General features: G+C 50.4%; 1 protein-coding gene across 1 annotated transcript in view; it reads right to left on the reverse strand.

The window, feature by feature from the left end:
- ADAMTS16 (ADAM metallopeptidase with thrombospondin type 1 motif 16) overlaps positions 1-21,573 on the reverse strand; it is a 148,356-nt gene that overhangs the window by 37,331 nt on the left and 89,452 nt on the right. The window contains exon 18 of the mRNA XM_045807991.2: positions 4,977-5,103. Within this exon, the coding sequence (XP_045663947.2) occupies positions 4,977-5,103 (127 nt within the window). The remainder of the gene's footprint in view (positions 1-4,976; positions 5,104-21,573) is intronic.

Consider the following 21,573-nt stretch of genomic DNA (forward strand, 5'->3'; position numbering starts at 1 on the left):
CGGAGCCAGCCCGACGTGCGGAGCAGAGCCGGGAGAAGCCGCAGGCCGCCCGCTCCAGCCTGAGCAACAGCTGCGAGCTGCTGGCGCCTGGTTCCTCAGCCACGATGCTCCTGCCGCCCGCAGCCTCTGGACATTGAAGATCATCTTCCTCCAGAGAGGAGACTCCTGACGCCCAGCCCACCACCCCCACTGAAATTTACGAGCTGGGGGGGCCCACGTGGCCACTGAGGCTCGGGCTCCACAGCCCTCCCTCTGCACCAGCTCCAGGCTCGGCCCAGGGGAACATGTGGACGCTGGTGGGAGGTTAGGAGTTGCGACCAGTGTAGCAGGGTTTCATTTCCATTTCAGTTAAAGACAAGAAGCCTACAGATTAAGATGTTTTAAAGACTCCATTCCTGTATCGCATTGAAACAGGAACAAAAAACTGCCGGTTTTCTGGGCAAGAGAGAAATGGATCTTATATCGCAGAGGAAAACAGAACAACTTTTTAAATTAAGATCTATTTCCCAACTCAATTGTTAAAATAACAACGCACAAGGATTAATATATGTGATATAAGCTCATTCTTCTGTGTTTTGCTGTAGTCTTGCTTCACAGACTAAATAAATTACAGATGTGAATTTGCTTCTCCTTTTACACCACAAATAAAAACAGCCAAGTTATCGAGTGCTTAGCACATCTGCTGCCCTCAGAGTATGTGGATCTTACATGGATTCCCTCTACAAATCCTTGCTCTCTATCACCACTATTACATACAAGGTAGACACACAAGGGGAATCTGAACCACACCTTTAAACCAGCTGTGGAGTTCACACCATCCTTGCTCTCCACCATCCTCGTAATCCCAGCTGACCCAGCCCACTCCATCAGAAGGACTCTGATGCACACCGTTGGGGCCAGAGGCAGGGACATCTTGTCCCACCTGTCCAGCACAAACCTGCAGGGTCCCGTTGGTCATAGGCCTCTGCTACTTGCTGGGGATGTAGCAGGAACCTCATTAGGGATCTCCCAGCAGGAAAGCATGGCATTAGGTTTACCAACCACATTTAGGACTATCTCCAAAAGCTTTCTCCTTCAGAGAAGAATACAAATATTGGAAGACATTAGACATAAATCAAAGAGCCAGGTGGATGGGGGCCTCTGGATGTTTCCTGGATGAATTTAGGGTGTCCTCACTATGTTTCAGCAATGCTGTTCCCATGCATCAGTGCCAACTTCCCCTAGACTAGTCCTTTTGCTCTGAACTGTGCCTTTTCTTTCAGAACACAAAGCTCTTGACAGAATTTACTTATAAAATTTGACCTGAGTAAGTAAAGTACAGAATGCATCCAAGAACAGAGAGATGTTTTGACTGTAGATCCCTCAAAACCAGAAAGACAAGCCACAGGGAAGCAGAGAAGGCCCGATGGGAAAAACAATGGGCTACACAGTGTTTACAAGAGAGCATAAGGGATACCCAGCATCCACTTAAAAATCTTTCTTGGAAGGAATCGATAAGCATGAAGGAAAAGGGGAATCAGAGACATAACCCATGAGGACTTTTCGGGAAGAAACGAGACCATTGGCTCACTGGGAAGGAGGGCCGGAGCAGGCGGGGGATTCACAGGTGGGCTGTTAGGGAGCACAGATGGTTCTTACCTGATTCTTGTGTCTGAGGTCCGAGGTCATGGGCAGAGAGTGTGGATGGGGAGGAGGAGGAATTCCGGAGGACACTGGAGATGACACAGAATCCTTGTCCTGGGAGGGGTGGTGGGATGGCCTGCCATCCTGGGTAACCACATAAGAGAGGGGCCATAACTTTCGATTGAGAACATGAGCTCTGAATTTCCTGGCAGCCTGTAGCCCCTGAGTCCTCGTACAGCGTGGGTCACATGTTGGGTACGTTGGGTCTCGGGAGAGGAGAACAGAGGGTTCATCGAGCTGGCCGGACAAGGGTTACAGTGCCATCCCTGGACTCTGGGCACTGTAACTCTTGTCTGGCCAGCGAGGGGTGGGAAGGCAGCTGTCCCGGTGGGACAGGAGAACTGGAGTGTGGGTCCAGGGCTGCCTGAGCTGCGATGACAAGAGGCAGCAGTGGCCAGCGTGGGGTGGCTCGGACCACAGGTGAGGCATGGTGGAGTTAGGAGAGTGGCTTCCCACACCAACAGAGACTGTATGGCCAGGCTCGAACACGAGAGACTAGATCTCCTTTCCTGCAAGTCTGAGCCAGTACACAGCTTCAGGAGGTCACCGGGGAATGTGACATGCCTCCGTCCTGTGACTCCACAGGCCCTGAGGCTGGCCTTGCCCACAGAGCTGGAGCCGGGCAGTGAGGGAGCGGGAGGGAAGAGGAGGAAGCAGAGCCTTTGCAGGGCGCCCACGGAAGGCGCCTGCATCACCGTCGCTCACTCCCACCTGCCAGAGGACGCGCTGGGAGGCGACGGGGAACATCTAGCAGGGCTTCCGCGTGGGAGTGAAGGAATGTGTGTGCATGAGTGTGAGTACATGTGAGTGCGTGAGTGCACACATGCGTGTGTGCGTGAGTGCACACATGCGTGTGTGTGTCAGTGCACACGTGCGTGAGTGCATGTACGTATCAGGGGTTCTACCAACAAAGACAAGAAGGAGAAAACGCACGTGGAGGAGCACCTCCTGGAAAGTGACATTGGACATATTTACAGCAGACCAGACACCACAGAAGCAGCATGCCATCGGGAGTAACCCCGCACAGGCAGCAGCCAGGTGTCCTCTTGAATACCCCACCTAGGGCTTCTTAAAGGAAGAAAGTGCAGGCGAGCGCACGGAGGAAGCGGAGAGAGGGCGCGGGAGCCCCAGCTTTCTCCCACACGGCGGGGGTGGGGCTGCAGCCCTCCAGGAGAGCACCGGCTCCCCCCCCCCCCCCCGTGGCTCTGGCCCCTCCTGCATCCTGGTCTGAGCCCTGCATGGGTTACGGACACAGAGAGGCCTATGCTGGGTTCCCAGTCTCAGCTCACAGATGAGTTAGATGATGCTTAAAGTCAGAAAGCTGGCAGCTGGAGTTGGTGACTTAGTCTTGGGTGTTTTCTCTACCTCCCCCCCGGACGAGCCTCACGGAGTGGATGGGCAGGCTGGACTGTGAGGGTGCAAGCCCCTCACAGGACATGCGGACTGATTTCATGCAAACACCAACCACTCCCAATTATCCGGAGCTTAACTGGCTCTACCTTTGCTAAGGCTGGTTCCTCATGCACGTAGAAGTGATACGCGCACACGTCTGTGTGTCGGTGAGGGAGGCCGCTCTACAGCACAGTCAGCTAGCTGTTTTGAGGCGCCCCCGGTTAGGGGCCCTCGCAAGAACGCAGCACGATGTCGGAAGAGAGCAGCAGTGAGCAGCAGCCCTGAACATCCGTGTGTCCACGTCGTGAGGTTCTGCGGCGCTCTGCCATCCGAGGTCACAGTGACGGCAACGCTGCGTCACCTGCTGGCTGTCCAGGAAGAGGGCATCCCGGGGCTGCGCCAACTCAGCAGGAGGCTGGAGGAGCCCTGGCTGCCCCGCCGTCTGTCCCCTTCGGACAGCACGGTCGTTTTTCCTGCAATGGTGCCACGCTGCCACCAGCATCCCTCTGCCAACCGCAAGTCTCGTTTCCTAAACCATCCAGAACCAAGTGCACTTGGCCTGTTGCTTCGGACACAGAACAAGGCTGTGGTGGCCTGTGTCCCCGCTGTCCAGCTCAGCACAGCCCATAAGGTGCGTGGGCCAACGGAGGGTCTGAGGTGGGGACCAGGCGTGTGGCCATTCCAAGGGCCTGTCCGGCCCCAGAAAGGATCCCCAGGTGGGCGCCCAATGCACTGGTGGGCGATGGGCCTCCAGCACCAAAGTCCTCCCGTCACTTCTGACCCGCATGTGTCTCAACAGCCGGCCATGGGGCGTGGTGGCCGAGGAGCCCTGGCTGGGGCAGGGCAGGGCAGGTGGCTTTGTGGGGTGGTGGGTCCCCAGCCCCTGAGGGACTAGGGAGACTGGAGGATAGGATGTTCCCGACCTCCCAGATGCTGGTAAGGGGCCTCCGTCTCTATCCTGAGCCAGTGACCAGGGACCCAACAGCTCAGAGATGAAGGGAGAGACGGGGCCTCTCTCCCTCCTGTGTCACTGTCCCCCTGGAAAAGCAGCACACTGCTGAGGCACATTTCCGCAAACCTGGAGTCCGTCTGCCGGCTACTGGGATCTCTTAAAATCAAGAAGTTTGAGATTATCTTGTACTGTTTCTAGTGGGTCGGCTGTCTGAAGAATCTGGAGTCGGACTTTCATTCGGTAGATATGTTACTCAGGTGACTTTCACAATCCCCCTGGGACGTGTCCCCCGTGACGATGAAGCCACAGAGCACCAGAGAGGGGAAGGGCACGCCCGGGCTGTCACGGCTGCGAGCAGGGCCGGCGGTGGCTGCTCCTTGGGGTTCCGCCCAGCCCGCCGGCTCAGGGCACCTGCACGTTCTGAGAGCTGTCTCGGGGCAGCGGTACGTGGGCAGAACGGATGCCAGAGCCTGGGCTTTCTGGGCTCAGTCTCACACGTGAGCATGCGTGTGTGTGTGTGTGTGTGTGTGTGTGTGCATATGCATGTGCGTGCGTGCACTGCAGCAATCCACGTGCCCTGCCCCACCAGGCCGGCCTGTGAATGGATCCTTCTGTCACATTTCATTCAGTCGGCACATAAACCAGAGCGAAAAGAACTGGAGGCTGAGAGGGAAACACGACTGTCACCAGGTACAGTATCACTCCCGCCAGCCTGCGGTGAGGGAAGTTAAAATACAGCAAACCGGATGTCCTAGGAACTGACACTTACCTTCACAAGATACACCAAACATACCTGTTCAGGCACCTCCGGTTACTCTCGCCTCTTCCTGTTCCCGGATGACGTCACCACAATCAGCACTTCCGTTCTCCAGACTCAGGACCTCCCAAGACTCACCAAGTGTATTTGCAAGACTAGGACACCTGTCTGCATGAACGCGGCGGCTCTTACCTGGGCGGACAGGCAGATACTCTGCAAGACACCACCCCCGTGGCAGGTCGGGTGCTGGGATTACAGAACGACGTGTTGACTTGAAACCGCAGGTCTCGGTAGCATCCGGCCCTCGTGGTCATCTGCCCTGCAGGAAAGGGTGCGACATATAACGAGGACTCAGAAATGTGCCCCGTGGAGACAAGCAGAAACGGCAGAGGAAGAGCAAATGAAATCTCTTTTTAAAAAGGATTTACTATTTAGGCATGTCTTTCTCCTGATGACCAATTGGCCAACTGTTGACATACTAGTCCTTTTCTGACCTGTCTTCATGATTTTTATCAGGGGATTTCATCAATTCTAAGGTGTGCGTACTTCCCTCCTGTATCTTCATATCTTTAAAGTCAAGATGTGTCTTTGTCTTGTAATTGGTGCCAACATACATTTGATGACACATCATTCTTTCCTATTGTTTCCGGAGTTGGGAACACCACCCACTTCTCAAAAGAAACACAATACGTCTGATTTGTGTTTCCACTTGAAAAGTCGCAATAGGAAGCAATCGATAATAAGCCAGAAAGGAATACAGACAAAAACACATTAAGCAGTTTATCACCAGAGAATTCAGTTGAATTTTACCAGGGTTGTAAGATGAACGGAGGCCTTTGCACAATAATGACTTTGGTGTTGTATCGAATGAGGTCAGTGGAAATGCTTGAAATGAAAGCTGGTTCGAACCTCAGCCCCCATTCATGTCCCCAGTGCTGTTTACAGCTTTGCAAACGTGCCCCAATTTGTTCAATATTTCAATTCATTAAATTTACCAAAAAAGGTACTATTCTTTACATGAGGTTCCTGGAACAGTCAAAGTCAGAGAGGCAGAAAGTAGGATGTTGGTTTGCCAGGGGCTGGGAGGAGGGGGAACGGGGAGTCACTGTTCCATGGGCGCAGGGTCTCAGCCTGGGAGGATGAACAGATCTGGAGATGGACGGTGGGGATGTTTGCACAACAGTGTGAACGGACTTAACAGCCCTGAGTCCTACACTCAGGAACACTCTGTCAAGTATATTTTACCACAATACTAAGGCAGTTCAAACTAGATACACATTTTGAAGGACAATGTTAAAGAGTTTATCCTATGGAGAGAAAAATAAAGAAAAAGAACCCAACTGGTGTTGATTAAAAATGAACACAATTAAAATATAGTAAGATCTACAAATTATTTCATTGCTGTCTTTGGAAAGCCCGATGGAGTCCTGCGACTCTTGTGGCTCCTCTGTCCCCCACGTCTGCCCCCCAAGCCCGGGCATAACTCAGCACCCCTCCTGTGCCCAACTGGATTCCTGCACCAGGCAGATGTTCAGAGCAAGGAACAGACCAAACATACAGTTTTGGAGGAGAAAGCGGCAGATTATAGATGCGAGACACAACCATCGCTAACACTCGGGTCCATGTGAAGACAAACCCTTCTTTACTCAAGGAAAACCAAAAGTCTTTAAAACACATCACACAGTGTGGCTAAGCTCTGTCAGAAGTCAGTGCTTTAAACGGGGAAAGTCACACCCTCTAGGAAAATAGTTTTCTTAAGCAGTCAGAGGAGAGACCTCCCTGGTTCTGGGGAGCCGCCATGAATCTCCTGTGTCTGAGCCCCGAGCTGCCCACTTGGAGGGGTTAAGCCCAGAGGGTGCTGATGAAGGACAAGGGGTGGTGGTCAGGACCTTGGCAGTTTTGTAAAATTTTTCAGTTCTCTGCTGATTTGATACAATTATATTGTTAACCAAGCTATGTAGTTTTTATTTTATGCTCCCCAATGTAACTTCTGCAATTATTTCTTCCCAATTTCCATGAGATCTGATGAGGAATGGGTTATTAAAAATGACTTTGAGAATGATCATGGAATACTTCTGCAGAAATTTAAGAAAATTTACTTAAACACATCGATAATCCTGAAGAAGAGTGTGTCCATGAAAGAGTAAAGTTTAAATCACACGTAATGAATGCCCCTAAACACCAAACAGGGTCAAGTTCACTGAAGTTGGAACTCCACCCACAAGGCAACAGAACTGTAATAAAATGAATATTCCAAGGAGTCTGGTAAGTTCGCAGCCCCAACACTTGTTCTAAAATGCAGATGTAGGAAAGTCAGAGATGGGCTTGGGGACTCACGTGGGTCACTCGAATGGAAAGAGTACGGTGACAGTTCCCGGTCCGTGCGTTCTGAGCAAGACTCAGGAGTGGATCAGCAGGCGCAGGGCTGCGTGGGCCCCTGCAGGCCTACAGATACAGCGCTCCGTAAACCCAGCAGGCTCCCTGCTTGACTCTACCTCGAAAGCAAGTGTGTCCCACACCGTTGCACAGTGTCTTCCAGGTAGGGACAGCCAGCCCTGCAGCCTGTCGCTACGCCCCACACAGCACAGATGGAGACACGCGGATGCAGTCACGTCCTCTACCCAAGTCCTGGCAGGAAGGGGGAAGCAGGGCTCTGCTCTGTGTCCTCTCCCATACTCCCGTACGTGCTTTCCTGGGGTGGGTCATGCTCCCTTCCAGCTCTGGCTTAAAGTCTCCGGGCTGCCTGCTGGACACAAAGACCACGCTGTCTAACAGATACACAGACAGGCTGCCAGAAACCCTACCTGCCCTGAGGTCTGCAGTCTGGGGTCTCCCATGAGGTCAACAGGGTCAGTCTTGTAGCCCCGAGTCCACACCTTCCTCCAGGTATTCCTCCTCCTAAGTCCACACGTCAAACTGCTAGCAAAGACATTTCCTTTGAAACACACACACACTCACTCACTCATGCCACTCGCAAATTAAAAGCCTGTTTTTCTTGTTTTAAACTCAAGGTTTCAGAGCCCTGGCCTTCCAGCTCCAAGGAGTCCCTCGTGCTGACCTCCCTGCTCCTAAGTCTCTCTAGATGTCCTCCACTGCTATCCCCTCCGCATGCCTGGCAGATTTCACCCCTTTAAATGAGACCCAAATACCCCTTCCTCTGAATCTCTCTGGTCAATGGTTCTTGGTCTGGAGTGGGTATCAGAGCCGTCTCGTTCATTACAACACAGAATGCGCTGCCCACCTCCAGAGTTTCTGATTTAGCGGGTCTGGGGTAGGGCCCGAGGATCACATTTCTGGCCAATGCCCAGGGGCTGCTGGGGCAGCTGGTGCAGGGACCACACATTGAGAACCCCTGCCTGGGCAAAATCTGAAGCCGGGATTTTTAGGTCTAGAACTACAGGTGTGACGGACTAAAAAGTCAGTATTTGGTCTTTGGCCCTGGTTCCCAGCTAGAAGCTCTTAAAACCCTGGAAACCACAGTTAAGAATGTAAAGGCTGTAAGAACGTCTTTTGTATGCTGAAACAAATAAACAAATCATAAAATGGGCAGAAGATATGAACAGACACTTTTCCAATGAAGACATACAAATGGCTAACAGACACATGAAAAAATGTTCAAAATCATTAGCCATCAGGGAAATTCAAATCAAAACCACATTGAGATACCACCTTACACCAGTTAGAATGGCAAAAATGGACAAGGCAGGAAACAACAATTGTTGGAGAGGATGTGGAGAAAGGGGATCCTTTCTACAATGTTGGTGGGAATGCAAGTTGGTACAGCCACTCTGGAAAACAGTCTGGAGGTCCCTTAAAAAGTTAAAAATTGAGCTACCCTATGACCCAGCCATTGCACTACTGGGTATTTACCCCAAAGATACAGACGTAGTGAAGAGAAGGGCCATAAGCACCCCAATGTTCATAGCAGCATTTTCCACAATAGCTAAATTGTGGAAGGAGCTGAGATACCCGTCAACAGATGACTGGATTAAGAAGCTGTGGTCCATATATACAATGGAATATTACTCAGCTATCAAAAAGAACGATTTCTCAACGTTTGCTGCAACATGGATGGCACTGGAGGAGATAATGCTAAGTGAAATAGGTCAAGCAGAGAAAAACAATTATATGGTTTCTCTCATCTATGGAACATAAGAACTAGGAAGATTGGTAGGAGAAGAAAGGGATAAAGAAAGGGGGGTAATCAGAAGGGGGAATGAAGCATGAGAGACTATGGACTCTGAGAAACAAACTGAGGGCTTCAGAGGGGAGAGGGGTGGGGGAATGGGATAGGCTGGTGATGGGTAGTAAGGAGGGCACTGGGTGTTATACACAACTAATGAATCATGGAACTTTACATAAAAAACCAGTAATGTACTGTATGGGGACTAACATAATATAATAAGAAAATATTAGTATAAAAAAAAAAAACAAGGGGCAAGGATTTAATCAATCAGGACTAAGTTGCAAAATCTCTGTAGAAACAACCCACAGGGCTCAGAGAGCTTCTGGGTTGGTGAGCGCACCCCTGTGCTGAGAGGGCAGCACCCCCCAACTCCACAGGGACAGAAGCTCCTGCGAAAGGGATCCTCAGATTAGTCTCCCCACGTCCCCCTTCCTCTGGCTCTTCACTCCTCTCCCTTAGAATGCTACACTTCATCTTAGCCAAAGGGCCGAGAAGCCCTGCTCTCCCTTAGAATAAACTAGTACTTGCGAGTACTGAACCTTCCTGGGTTCTGTGAGCTGACCGAACAACTATCAAACCCGAAAAAGAGGAATTGCAAGAACCCCCAACTTTGTAGCCACGTCAGACAGAAGTGTGGGTACGTGGGGCACCCAGTACTTGTGACTGGTGCTTTAAATGGGAACAGTCTTCTGGGACTGAGCCCTTAAGCCTGTAGATTCTGCGTAACTCCAGGTAGCTCAGGTCAGAAAGGATCTGTAGCCATCCCCTTGGGCACTGGACAAGGGGGGGCCTTTGTCATTGCAAACAGCACACACCTAGTGTCCGAAGTGTTGTGAGTAAAGACAGTTCAGATGAGGCTGGCTCAGGTTTGCACTCATGCATCCTGGCCATGGTAATGAGGACCCCACTCCCCCTCAAAGCAGGCAGGTGCGGGCAGCCCACATGTTGAGTCCAACGACAAGGTTCAGTGAAGACGTTGGAGTGCCTTTCTGGAAAGCAGAGAGCACATGCTGCCTGTGTCCGTAATCCCCCCAGTGTGCGTGGGTCAGTTTGTCCCCTCACTTAACAGAGTTTTTAAGCCACTGGCCAATTTCATTATATTCAGGAACTTCTACGTTCAGACAAGTTGATAGTGGGAGAACTAATGCCTAGCCAAAAACTCATTGAAGTAAGTAGGGGTATATTCTCTTATTCATATATTACTTCGGATGAGCTGGGCACAGTTCTGATGACTCACTCGCCCACATATCCACGCAGGGATGAAATCTGCATCTATGCTTTGTGAACCCACCTTCCATGACTAACAAGGAATAAGAGACTATAAAATCTAAAGGAAAAAAAAAAAGGAACAATGTCTGTTTAAGCTGTTCTGCAAAGAATCATGGGGACTCCCTAATTAAGCCAGTCTATCGCAGTGATCCAATTTATAGGAAGCCAATATTGCACAACAGCACGATCTCCTAAAATTGCTGAGTCTGTACGCCCCAATGAAAAGAGAAGGAAAGCTAATCTTTTCTTTCCACTTACATGTCAATTTAAAAGTCCACTTTTTTATTCTTTAACCAAACTCGTTTGACTTTTTAGGAGGTGTGACTCTATAAATAATGGCTTCAGTTTGGTTTCCTGTTTTGAAATTAAAGATGTGTGAAATCCAACCCTTCTGCTCCAGTCCCAACAAACAATCCAGCCTTAAGGGTCGCTGGGGGTTCTAGCAAGTCACAGGCTCTCGATTAAGCAAATACGAAATTTGGTTTTGCTTTGAAATAGCAGGAGAAGTTTACTTTATTAAAGTGCTTGTTTTTCTTCTTTATTGGAGACATTTGTTTGGCGTCACTCCTGGGTGCCTCAGCGTCAGCCAAGTCCCAGAGCTTTTACCTGTTAACTCGGTAAGAGGGAAATCTGGAGCTAGTAATTCCTGAAATAATTTAGTAACAATGTACTAAATACACAAATATGTGACCCAAAACAAACCGGGGATTTGTTTGACACATGTGTGGGTCCTGACTCTGCCAGTTCTTTTCTTAGCTGGTGACTTTGGAGACCTTTCCTCTTTCTCAGCGGGGCCCCAGCGGCACATGGGCAACAGCACTGCTGTCGTGAAGCACAGCTACACATTTTGCAAGACTCTGGCAGGATCCCTGATCCCGCCTGCTAAATGCCAGGAGCGCTCACTCCCACTCATCGTAGCTAAATGTCTGCGCACAGGGACAGCGCACTCTCGGGTTGACAACACCGTAGGATATCTGTGGATAAGGAGGAATATTTACGGTGAGGAAAAGAAAGGGGAAATGCAGTGTTGCCTTGAAATTTTTTGCAATTAATAGAAATAGAACAAAACAGGAGGGTGATTAGTAGGTTTGAAAACATGCATTTAAGAAAGTGACAATGGTGAACGTGGTATGAAACAAAGTTTGTGTTATGTGGCTAAAAGCAACACTCGGAGGACCGTTCATGGTCAGAAATACTTACACGGATAAATAAGAACGGAAATCAATGAATGTGAGATCGAAAGAGGATATGGGGAAAAGAGCTCAAGGAAGTAGAGAGAAGTGATCTGCGTGGAAACGGAAATCAGTGTTTTAGCAAGTGACGTACACCAGTGTATCTGACTCCAGACAAAAACTTGAAGCAGCAAGTATGTTACAAAAGGAAAGCGGAAAATCCAAGAGCTGATTTTGGGGATGGGGTTGTCACCTCCAGTCCAGGATTCTGGGGTTAGATCCCACCAAGGAGAGGCAGGAGCACAGGAAATCCGGGAGCAGAGGACAGTCAGAGCCTCATCACCACCTGCCTGGCCGCTGCGGGTCAGAGCATGCGCTTTGGCAGGCATGAGCTTGGCGGTAATGCAGGCATTTTCCTGGGAACCATCTGTGACAGGGTTGGCTTGGCTCTACTCCTAACAGGTGATTTCTGGAATGTTCTACAACTTCTTGGTTCTTAAGTAGCCAGAGTGACTCTGAGAGCTAATGGGGTCTCTGAGCTTTACTCCTCCACCCTCCAACTATTTTGTAAGCAAACGATCCCTTCTATTAAATACCTTCCGGCGTGATACACCTAGAATGGCTTGTGTTTCCCTGGCTAACCTGCTGCTGATAGACCAACTTAATGAAGAAAATAAGGAATAAGCACAAATATGCAAGATAGGAAATGAGAATAAGAAAATGTCCTACCCAGAAGAAATGAAGAGAATTTAATGAGGGAGCTTTGTTCAGATTTATAAGCATAATATTAAAAATCTTACAGAAAAAGGTGGTTTTTTTGAATTAGCAAAACTAACTCCAGAAGAGAGAAACAATCTACGTGGTTTAATTACCAGACAGAATACAAAACTGTCTCGAAGACCTAATTCCTGAAAATGCAAGAGTTGGACGTTGCAAATTGATCCCGCCACACATAGCAGAAGAAATAATACCAATGGCAGTTAAATTATCCCAAAGCATCAACGTGAGAGGGAGGGGCAGGAGGGCAGGCAGTGGGACGGAAGGAAAGGAGGGTCCTCCTCATGCACAGGTGTGCAACGAAGGCAAGAGACAAAGCCAGGGCGTGGGAGAAGGGAGGAGGCGTTCATCCAAGGCTCAGGAGGACTGAGCACTTTGGGGAACAGAAGGGGAGCAACGCTGAAGGAGAGCAGGGGCCAGTCGGTGGTGAGGAAGCTTGGTACCTAGGTCCAGGGTATCCGAGGAGCATCGGCTTCGGAGAGGAGGAGTCGTTCCTCTGGAGCAAAGGCAGGGGTGAGTAACAGGGAGCTCTGGCTTGGTGGGAATACGCAGGGCCGACACTTGGCAGGAGCCTCCCTGCAGAGGGGATGTGAGCTGCCCGCGGGGACCTGCAGGGACACCCAGGGACCAGAGCCCATCACCGGACCTCGGGCCTGGCTTCCGAGCGACTTCCAAGGCCAGTCAAAGTGCTGTCTTCAGTTACCAGCCAGCAAGATCGGTAAGTAGGTCTGGGATTCTGTTAGCGGGAACTGCTTTCCAACTTTTACGAAATGACTGATTAAAATCACATGGGGAGCAGATGCTAACAGCCTGACTCCGGTCCTGGGTGTTTTCCAGGAAAGTTCTCGTCTGTAATTCCTCTCCCTGCCATCCACTTAACCCGTCTTAACTCCCTCCCAGAGAGCATCAAGCTGCCCTTGGACCATCCCAGTCCCTGGTGGGCAATCCCGTGGCTGCCATTTGTACACTGATGGTGATGTTCACCCAAGTTCCTGTTCTCTCTCTGCCAGCTCTTCCCGGGAAGTGGATTTCCCTGTGGTTCCTGAACTCCAGGATTGCAGAGGGGCCTGTGAGGGCTGCCTCCGGCTCCGGGCAGGGGCCTTCCAAGTGGGCTTTCCACACAATGTGTTAGCGGAGAAGTCCCTTCACAGAAACCCAATCACAGTGACTCCTTGGACGGGTTCTCGAACTGGGACTGGAGGGCTTTGGATTCTGCAGGGCTGGAGTGGGCCCAAGAATCTGCATTTCTAACAAGTCCTCACGTGATGTAGATGCTGCTGGCCTGGGGCCACTCATGATGCCCACGGCGCCTCAGTTACCCTTCCACAGGGTTTCCCACACAGTGATGTTATGCGGGTAGACAGCCAGGCTCTGGAGGGTGAAATAGGATTCTTTACCACTCCATACATCAGATCTCATGCCATCACTCCAAATCTGTGCCCACAAGCAAACACGCCTGTGTCTGTGTGTGTGTGTGTGTGTGTGTGTGGGCGCACACATGTGCAAGTGTGTGTGTGTGTGCACGTATGCACCGTGCACTTGCTCTCTGCCCAAGAGAAAGGTCTCAGACTTTTAGGAATGATGCCCTCAGAATACCCACCAAAACATGGAGCCTATATTGGTAATTACTAAGGAATTCTGGGGGGTGTGGAAGGGTTCACTGTCACAGTCAGCTGAAATCACTGTGACAAGCATTATCAACAATGCTTGAGTATACTGCTCACGAGTCTGGACCACCGCATTAAACATGAGCTGTTCGCTCAGTACCTGAGAAGGACCCTCCTCGAATGGTGGGTGCAGACAGCATAGTAACGTGGGACGGGGCCATCGTCAGTTCAGAGGAGGGTACACCAGGAAGGGCTGCACGTGGGAAGGACCTGGGATGGAATATATTAAAAAGCTCGCAGTGACCTTGGGTCAGAGAGCAGTTTGTCTTCACGATTTTCTACCTGTTTACAGCATTTGTGACGGAAACTAATGACGGCATCTGCAGATGGGGGCCTTCATGAAAAGGCACATCGGTCTTGCTGACATCACGGACGCCGGGCAGTGAGGGGGTGCAGGAGGGGCCCGACCGCCCAGGCGACCCTCACAGGACCTCCTCCTGGCCCGCAGCCTGTCCACTCACCTGCCCTGGCCTCTCCCTCACTCCCACTCATTCTCCCTGGAAGGCTCAGCATTGGAAGCCTCAAGGGCTGCCCACAGAGCTGACATTCTGGTTTCTCTTTGATCCATCTTGCAACTGTGGATTGACACAGAAAACCAAACTAGAGAGCGCAGCAGAGGCCCGGTAAACACACACCTGTGTCCGGGGCACACCGGCACACACCCGCACGTGCACTGAAACTCTCCTCAGTCCACGGCAGCAAGGGAGGCCGACGCCCAGTCCGTTTCCCTCCACAGGAGAAGTCTGGGGGCTGTGCCCAGACGGCACACCTGAGCCCCTAGGGAGCGTCCAGGTGTCCCATGGCCTGGCTACTTGGGAACAGGTTTACGTGATGCTTTAAGAAATGATTTTTCACAGTTAAGCCAGAGCTACAGAGAATCACGTGAGATCAGGACCTGAAAATCTACCCACCGGCTTCGCTAAGAACAATCAAAGTTCTTCTCTCACCCCTGAGCGTTAGCCTTAATTTCCGTGCGGTGCCCATCAGATCCTTCAGTATTTCCCTCCCATGCGCTCTCACAGCCCTGCGTTCCTGGGGTCTCCTCCCCACAATGCGTTCACCTTCTGTCCACCATCCAGTAACCTCACCTGAGGAGACACCTGAGCATTAAGCAGAATGAACAACCCTCACGCCTATGTACTGTGTCTATATCTTTTTTTCTTTTTTTAAAAAAATATTTTATTTATTTGAGAAAGACAGAGAGCACTAGCAGAGGGGAGGGGCAGCAGGAGAGGGAGACACAGACTCTGCACCGAGCAGGGAGCCCCATGCTGGGCTGGACCCCAGGACCCTGGGATCACAACCTGAGCAGAAGGCAGCCGCGTCACCGGCAGAGCCACCCAGCGCCCCTGTCTGTGTCCTTTTTCAAAGGGCTTTCTTGGGTCCTTCATCAGGGACTTTTGCTCACCTCAAGTTAGGAGTTGCATACGCAAGACTTCGGGGAGTCTGTTCTCTGGGTAAGGCAGGGTGTTACAGGCGGATGCAATGTCACGACAGACGCCGAGAGGCCAGCCGGGGAGGGGAAGACAGAACTCTGTAAAGGTTTCAGAGCACCAAACAGAATGACAGCTTGGGGCATCGGTGTGGGACAAGTGGCTCCAGGACATCAGGAGGCCTGACTGCCCATAGCTGCGGGACGCCGAGCCGCCACACCGTCCTGGCTGCGGGGACAGGGCTCGGACAGACGACCTGAGTCAGCAGAGGGGAGGCAGGCTCCATCAGGGAAGCGAGAAATCAGAAGACGGGTCACAGGAACGCCTCTCTGCACCAAAGACGCCAAGTCATCTGTTCCCCAAACGGAAGCTTCCAGGCAGTGCCTCCGGCCCTCCGTTCACACCGCGGCCCCTGAGGTGCCTCCACGTCCTGCCCGCGGGCCTCTGTCACAGAAGGGCGGGAACATGGTGGGCCACCCTTGGACCCCTCAGCCGCTGCAGGTACAAGCCTGCGCGCCCGTCCGTGCACGCACATCTCCAGGAGTGCGTGCGTGCACTCACACAGGCCTACACCCGTGTGTGCACAAACACGGGCCACTCTGAAGATGGAGACATTATCCCAAAGGGAGGAATATGCTCCTCGTCCCTGCCCTGGGGCCACACGGACAGTAAGATCATGACCCGAGTCCCTCTTGCTTCCAGAGTTTTGTAACCTAAACTGTCTGGTTTCTCAGCAAAGCTGTAACATTAACAGAAAAGAATCGGGACTGACATTTATTTGGCCAAACAGAGTGTTAGGAGCTTTGCAGGTAGTCTCTCATTTAATCCTTCAAGGAACCCTGTAGAGTAGCTTACACTATTATCCTCTTTTTATAGATGGGCTCACCAAGGCATAAAAGGCTTAAGTGGCTCATATGGTCACGAGTTTTTAAGAGGCAGGGCTTTGCGGGGACTCCTGGTAGGCCGGTCACAAACACCACGCTGTCTCCTCCAGCTCAGCGAGGCACGGCGTGTCACCTCCCGCCACGGTCTTTCTGTCCAACATGAGATATGCAAGTAGAAACTGTAACCTCTTGTTTGATGTTTGTTTGAGACAGAAAGAGACGTGTACCATTTTCTATTTCAGAAGTCTTCATACACTGGAGGACAATTGTTAAACTCTATTCACTGGGAGTTGAGTAAATGCCTGGAAGCGTGGGGACCAGAATTCTGGATGATGGAAGTCGCTTCCAGGCCCTGTTCCCTACTCCGTGTCCGGGAGCAGGAGGGAGGGGGAAACTGGGAGCTCTGGGGAAGCTGCCCCCATGGAAGGTGCTCATGTTTCTGGGTAACAGCGGGATGACCCCATACCACCCTTTCCAAACACGGCCTTCAGGTATTTCTAAATCACAAAGTCTTTGAGGTCCTGCATTTGTCCCGTTGACAAACAGACCCTTGGTGGCTGGAGTGCCGGATGCAATGCTAGACCCTGAGGACGCAGCAGCTAATTAACAACAGCGAAGGCCACGACCAACCACGACCCAAGCTTGTTCCAGGCTGTCACAGAAGCTAAATACAGACAGTGCAGCAAATAGCAAAACCAGATGTATGCCAGGCCAGGCGCAACAGAGCCAGACATCCGGGCCAAGGAATTGGAGAATGCTGCTGATTTGGGGCGGTGGGGACCATGGCCTGTGGCCTGGGGGCGTCCTAGAGCTCAGTGTCGGTCCGCAGGGAGGAGACACACTCAGAACCCAGGCAACAGCAAACCCCGGGCACCAAGTCCTGTCCTTAGACCAAGGAAAAGTTCAGAACAAGGAGAAAACTTACAAACAGGAAATCGGTACAGAAGAGACTCAAAACCAAAGAGAAACAAATCCGAGTGGTGCTCGATCCCACAGCCGTGTTGGAATGATTCATTTCCATGCAGCTGACGTGCCCAGATTCTGGGCATTCTGCATAGACTGACTTGAGGGCTTATATAAAATTATCCCTTCAAGTCCTACTATGGCATTTACCTCTGCATTTTCAGAAGGAGAATTACAACTGATGTCTCACTGCTTTTTCACCAGGATTAAATCAGATCACGGGACAGGCAGGCAGGGGGAGTTGCTGGCTAAGCACGATACTAGCCACACGCCCGAGCGGGCAGGGTGCCAGGGCTCACCATCCACACGGACGACAGAAGACATAACAGGCCAGGTGCTCACTGCATGGCCCAGGGATGCTGATATCCCAGATAATAAAGATTGAAGTGGCAAGGCTCACCCACATATCACATCTGTATGTAGGTGGCAGGAGCGCTTGAAATCTCAATTTGAATTTTATTTCCCCAGCCCGTATCAACAAGGATAGACAGAAATATGAATTTAAATATTTCTGGCTTTGAGTGTTTTCAAATTTCTGAATATTCTGAGAAAATAAAAATACACAGAGACAGCCATGTGCCCAAAAGCATTTAGGGTCTCCGGGCTCTACTTTTACAGCAGGGTAGAGATGTTTCAGATGATTTTCCTGGGAAACGGGGTCTCCTCTGCCACCTAGCTGAAGGCTTACTAAGACTTAGGCGTCATTTCTCGGACTGAGGACATGTCTGTGAAGCAACTTCTCAACATTGCTCATAATCGCTCAACTACTCGTCAGGAAGCAAAATCACAGAGCACACAGGAATGACAGAATCACACTGGCCGGTGTTTTAAGATGACCCGTATTAACAGAGAAGAGAAGAGTCTAGCATTTAAAGGCTAAAGCAATGAAGTTGAAGAATGTGAGCCTGTAGCTGGGGGGAGCCCAGAGCTGAGCCCTGCTGCTGGAAGGTCGAGATTTTCACAAGCAAAGAGCTCAGGCTGGACTTTTACCTTCTCATGGAAACCAGCCCTGGCCACTTCTCCAGAAATCATTTTTAAATCTTCATATTTTACCAAAGTATCTGGAAGGGGAATATTCCGTGTTGAAGGCTATGATTTTACCAAACAATCTCCAGGTTTTCACTAATTCTAACTGTAGAATGAATTCCAGCTGTTGTCAAAGGCAAAGAAAAAGAAACCAATCATATAAGCGAAACTACACGGAAAACTAGAAGATATTCCACAAATGAACGCATGCCGTCTCTTGAGAAGCGTGCATCATTCCTATCACAAGGGCTAGATATTCACGGACGTGTAATGAGTGAGCACTGAGGAGCCTCGCAATCGGAGTGGGGAGAAGGCCAGGAAAGCAGAGTGGGTGACGTCCCGGGAGCTTCTCAGAGTCTCAGTGACTCCCAGGTGTGTGTTAACGGGCAGCTCTGTCTGGCACGATCACGCTGAGCCTATGGAGTGCTAACGTGTCCCAGAGCCCGGAGGGTGGTGAGGACGGTCATCTGTGGATGGCCCGTGATGTCCTCATGCATTTCTCCTGCTTAACAAGGACCCGGCCCGAATCCAATTTCCCTGATGCCCTGACCTGTCCAAAACGGCGGAGCGCGGCGCCGCTCGTCCTGCTGTGGGTCACCAGCACCCATCTTTATGGTGTGGCCACCAGGGGGGCTGCGGGCCTGGGAGCCCCGTGTGCACTCTCCCCATAGCAGGAGCACGCTGAGAGGGGTCTGGTGCGACTCTGTGATGGGAGTGTGAGGGGCTGACCTCAGACGGACACTTGAACCCACTGCCCCTGGTCGGGCAGGTGTGCCCGAATGCGAGAGGCTCTGGGGGTGGCAAAGGACCCCTGCTCCCTGGGAAGAGTCACGCTTCTCCGTTTCACCCTGGTCCTCTGAGCGAGCTGGAGGAGATGGGCAGGGGTGGACATCACAGCCCAGGCCCCCGAGGAAGGTGCTCCCCCTCCAGGAGATGAACCTTTCCTTGCTTTCTCCTCTGCTTTTTGGGGGCTAAGATGTCAATGGGGGGTAATGCATTTTGTAACCTAGCAGGGTCTCGGATAAAGACACAGCGGGCATTTTCATGAACTTGGCTCAAAGGTAACCCAATGTAGGGAAGAGAGAACGAGAACTGTCTCAAGTTCTCAGGGACCAGAAGGACAAGCTTGGCCGCTTCGTTTAAGTGTAAAAAAGGAAAAGGCACACTTTCTGCAGGGTCCAAAGCATTCCAGCGAGCGAAGTACAGTTGGGAAAGATCCACCCTGGAGCAGCGGCTATGAAAAGGGAGGGTGACGTCAGCCGATGAGGTGAGTACCTGAGCTGCCTCCATCGTGCTGCTGGGACGGACACTCGCAAGGGCGGCCGAACCTCGTTCCCTGCGCCGTGCTCCTGGGCCCCCTACGCACTCTCGGACCTGTGCACCAGGTACCTCCTCTCTGGAGAACGCGTGTGTTTCTGAGGACAGAGCCAGTAGATGTCTTGTTTCCTTACGCTCTCCCCTATCACGTAAGGCCTCACACACGTAAGGAAGAGCTGCTGGACTGAAGTCCTCCCTTCCTTGGTTGACGTGTGGATGCGCCATGTTTCCCCGGCTGTAATGCTAGAAAGGCCCTGAATACTTTTCATGTGAAGTAACGGTTATGTTACTGTTTCACGGTTCAATTCACAGATGGGAAATGAAGCGAAAGTCTCTGCATTTTCCCCACTGATTGTAAGAAGTTTGAGGTTCGGATCCGTGCCCACAAACACCTGCTGACTGAACAAGTGAAGGAATAAATGAAGGGTTGGATATCAACAAGAGAAGGGCAAGGATGCTAATGATCCCATTCCATTTTCTAAACTTGATCATTAAACTAATAAAGTTTATGCCTTCAAATATCGGTAGATGGCAAAGACAATATTATTGGGAAAGTATAAGAGAGGTTGGTTTACAGCCAATTTTAAGACTTGTGGAGACATGTTTAAAGATTTTATTTATTTGAGAGAGACAGAGAGAGAGAGAGAACACGTACACGAGCTGGGGGAGGAGCAGAGGGAGAGGGAAAGAATCTCAAGCAGGCTCCTTGCTGAGTGTGGAGGCCAATGCGGGGCTTGATCTCACACCCCGGAGATCATGACCTGAGCTGAAACCTAGAGTCGGACGCTTAACCGACTGAGCCACCCAGGTGCCCCTAGTATTTGTCTGAGAAATTTTAATTGTGAATCAGGTCATATTTTCACTTAAGCAAAAAGCATTATCCCCAGACATTGCACGGAGTATAGTGGAGAGCTTAGAACATAGCTATAAGCCAAATTTTAATAAGCATTTCACTTGGAAGCAAATCAGAACTTTGAGATTAGTTATTTGAAATGCACTGAACCAACTGAAACAGAGGTTGATTTGTAAAAATTACAGCATATGTCATTTTGAGAAATGGCTGATGCCTCTACATTGGAAATGAGAGTCTAGCGATGTCATTACCATGTGATAAAATTGTCCACCTTACAGTCAGACATCATCAGCTAAGTCAGTTCCTATGCTAACCGTATTCTTGGCTTCCTGTCTCTCTGTGTGAGCCCTGACCTCTCATCAATGCCCAGATACTGGCTGACAGTCCGGTCCAGGCACAACTAAGCAGGATCGTTGAAATAAAAAAATGTGGTCATATCATAAAAGTGAGTGGAAAGGAAAAAGGAGCAGGGGAAACTTGACAGAAAAGAAGATGAAAGGTCGGACTTGCCCTGTGTCTGTCAGGAAATCTTATTTTCCAGAGAGGGATGGGTACATTAGAATAGAGAAGGAAATGGGGCCTCTTTAAAACAAACAAAGAAACAAAAACACAACTATTATGTTTCCTCTGTTGATGCCAGGTGATGTTTCTTGAATGAAACAAGAGGGAAGATGTAGGGGAGTTTCCAAGTGTCTTTCCCAGATCATTAATTCCTTAACTGGGTCATTTAAAGGTCCCCTTGTAGGCATGAAGTTCGCAGGGAGAGAGCTAAGAAAAGTATGCTTTGAAAGGTTTCACTATCCAGGATGTCGGAAGGTCTGTGCAACTAGAGATCTTGAAAACACAACATGGGCAGATAAAATGAAAATGGTGCCCATGCCTCCCCTTTGCCTTGGGGGCTCGGGTTGAGAATGTTGGGTGATACACAGACCAAGGTCCCCAAGAAAGGAAGACAAGAATCGAGTGCTCTATCAGATTCGCTGGTGAATTTAGTTTTTCTCGCACAAAACGGAACACATGAGAACAGACTCATTTTAAATGGTCAGCCTCCAATGTTAATCATTCAGATGGTTAAATGTGCTATTTTCAGATAATACAGAATTTAAAGAACCTGGCCTACCTTTCAGAAGCAAGAGGCTCCAACAGCACAGAATGAATGAAACGCTGTATAAATTTCGAGTAACTATGGGTTTATCTCCAGAAGATGTGTGTCATCAGATACCATCAAATCCTGAAACACCG

Source organism: Ursus americanus, chromosome 15 (assembly GCF_024610735.1).
Source record: "Ursus americanus isolate L20-20 chromosome 15, mUrsAme1.1.p, whole genome shotgun sequence".
NCBI lineage: Eukaryota > Metazoa > Chordata > Mammalia > Carnivora > Ursidae > Ursus > Ursus americanus.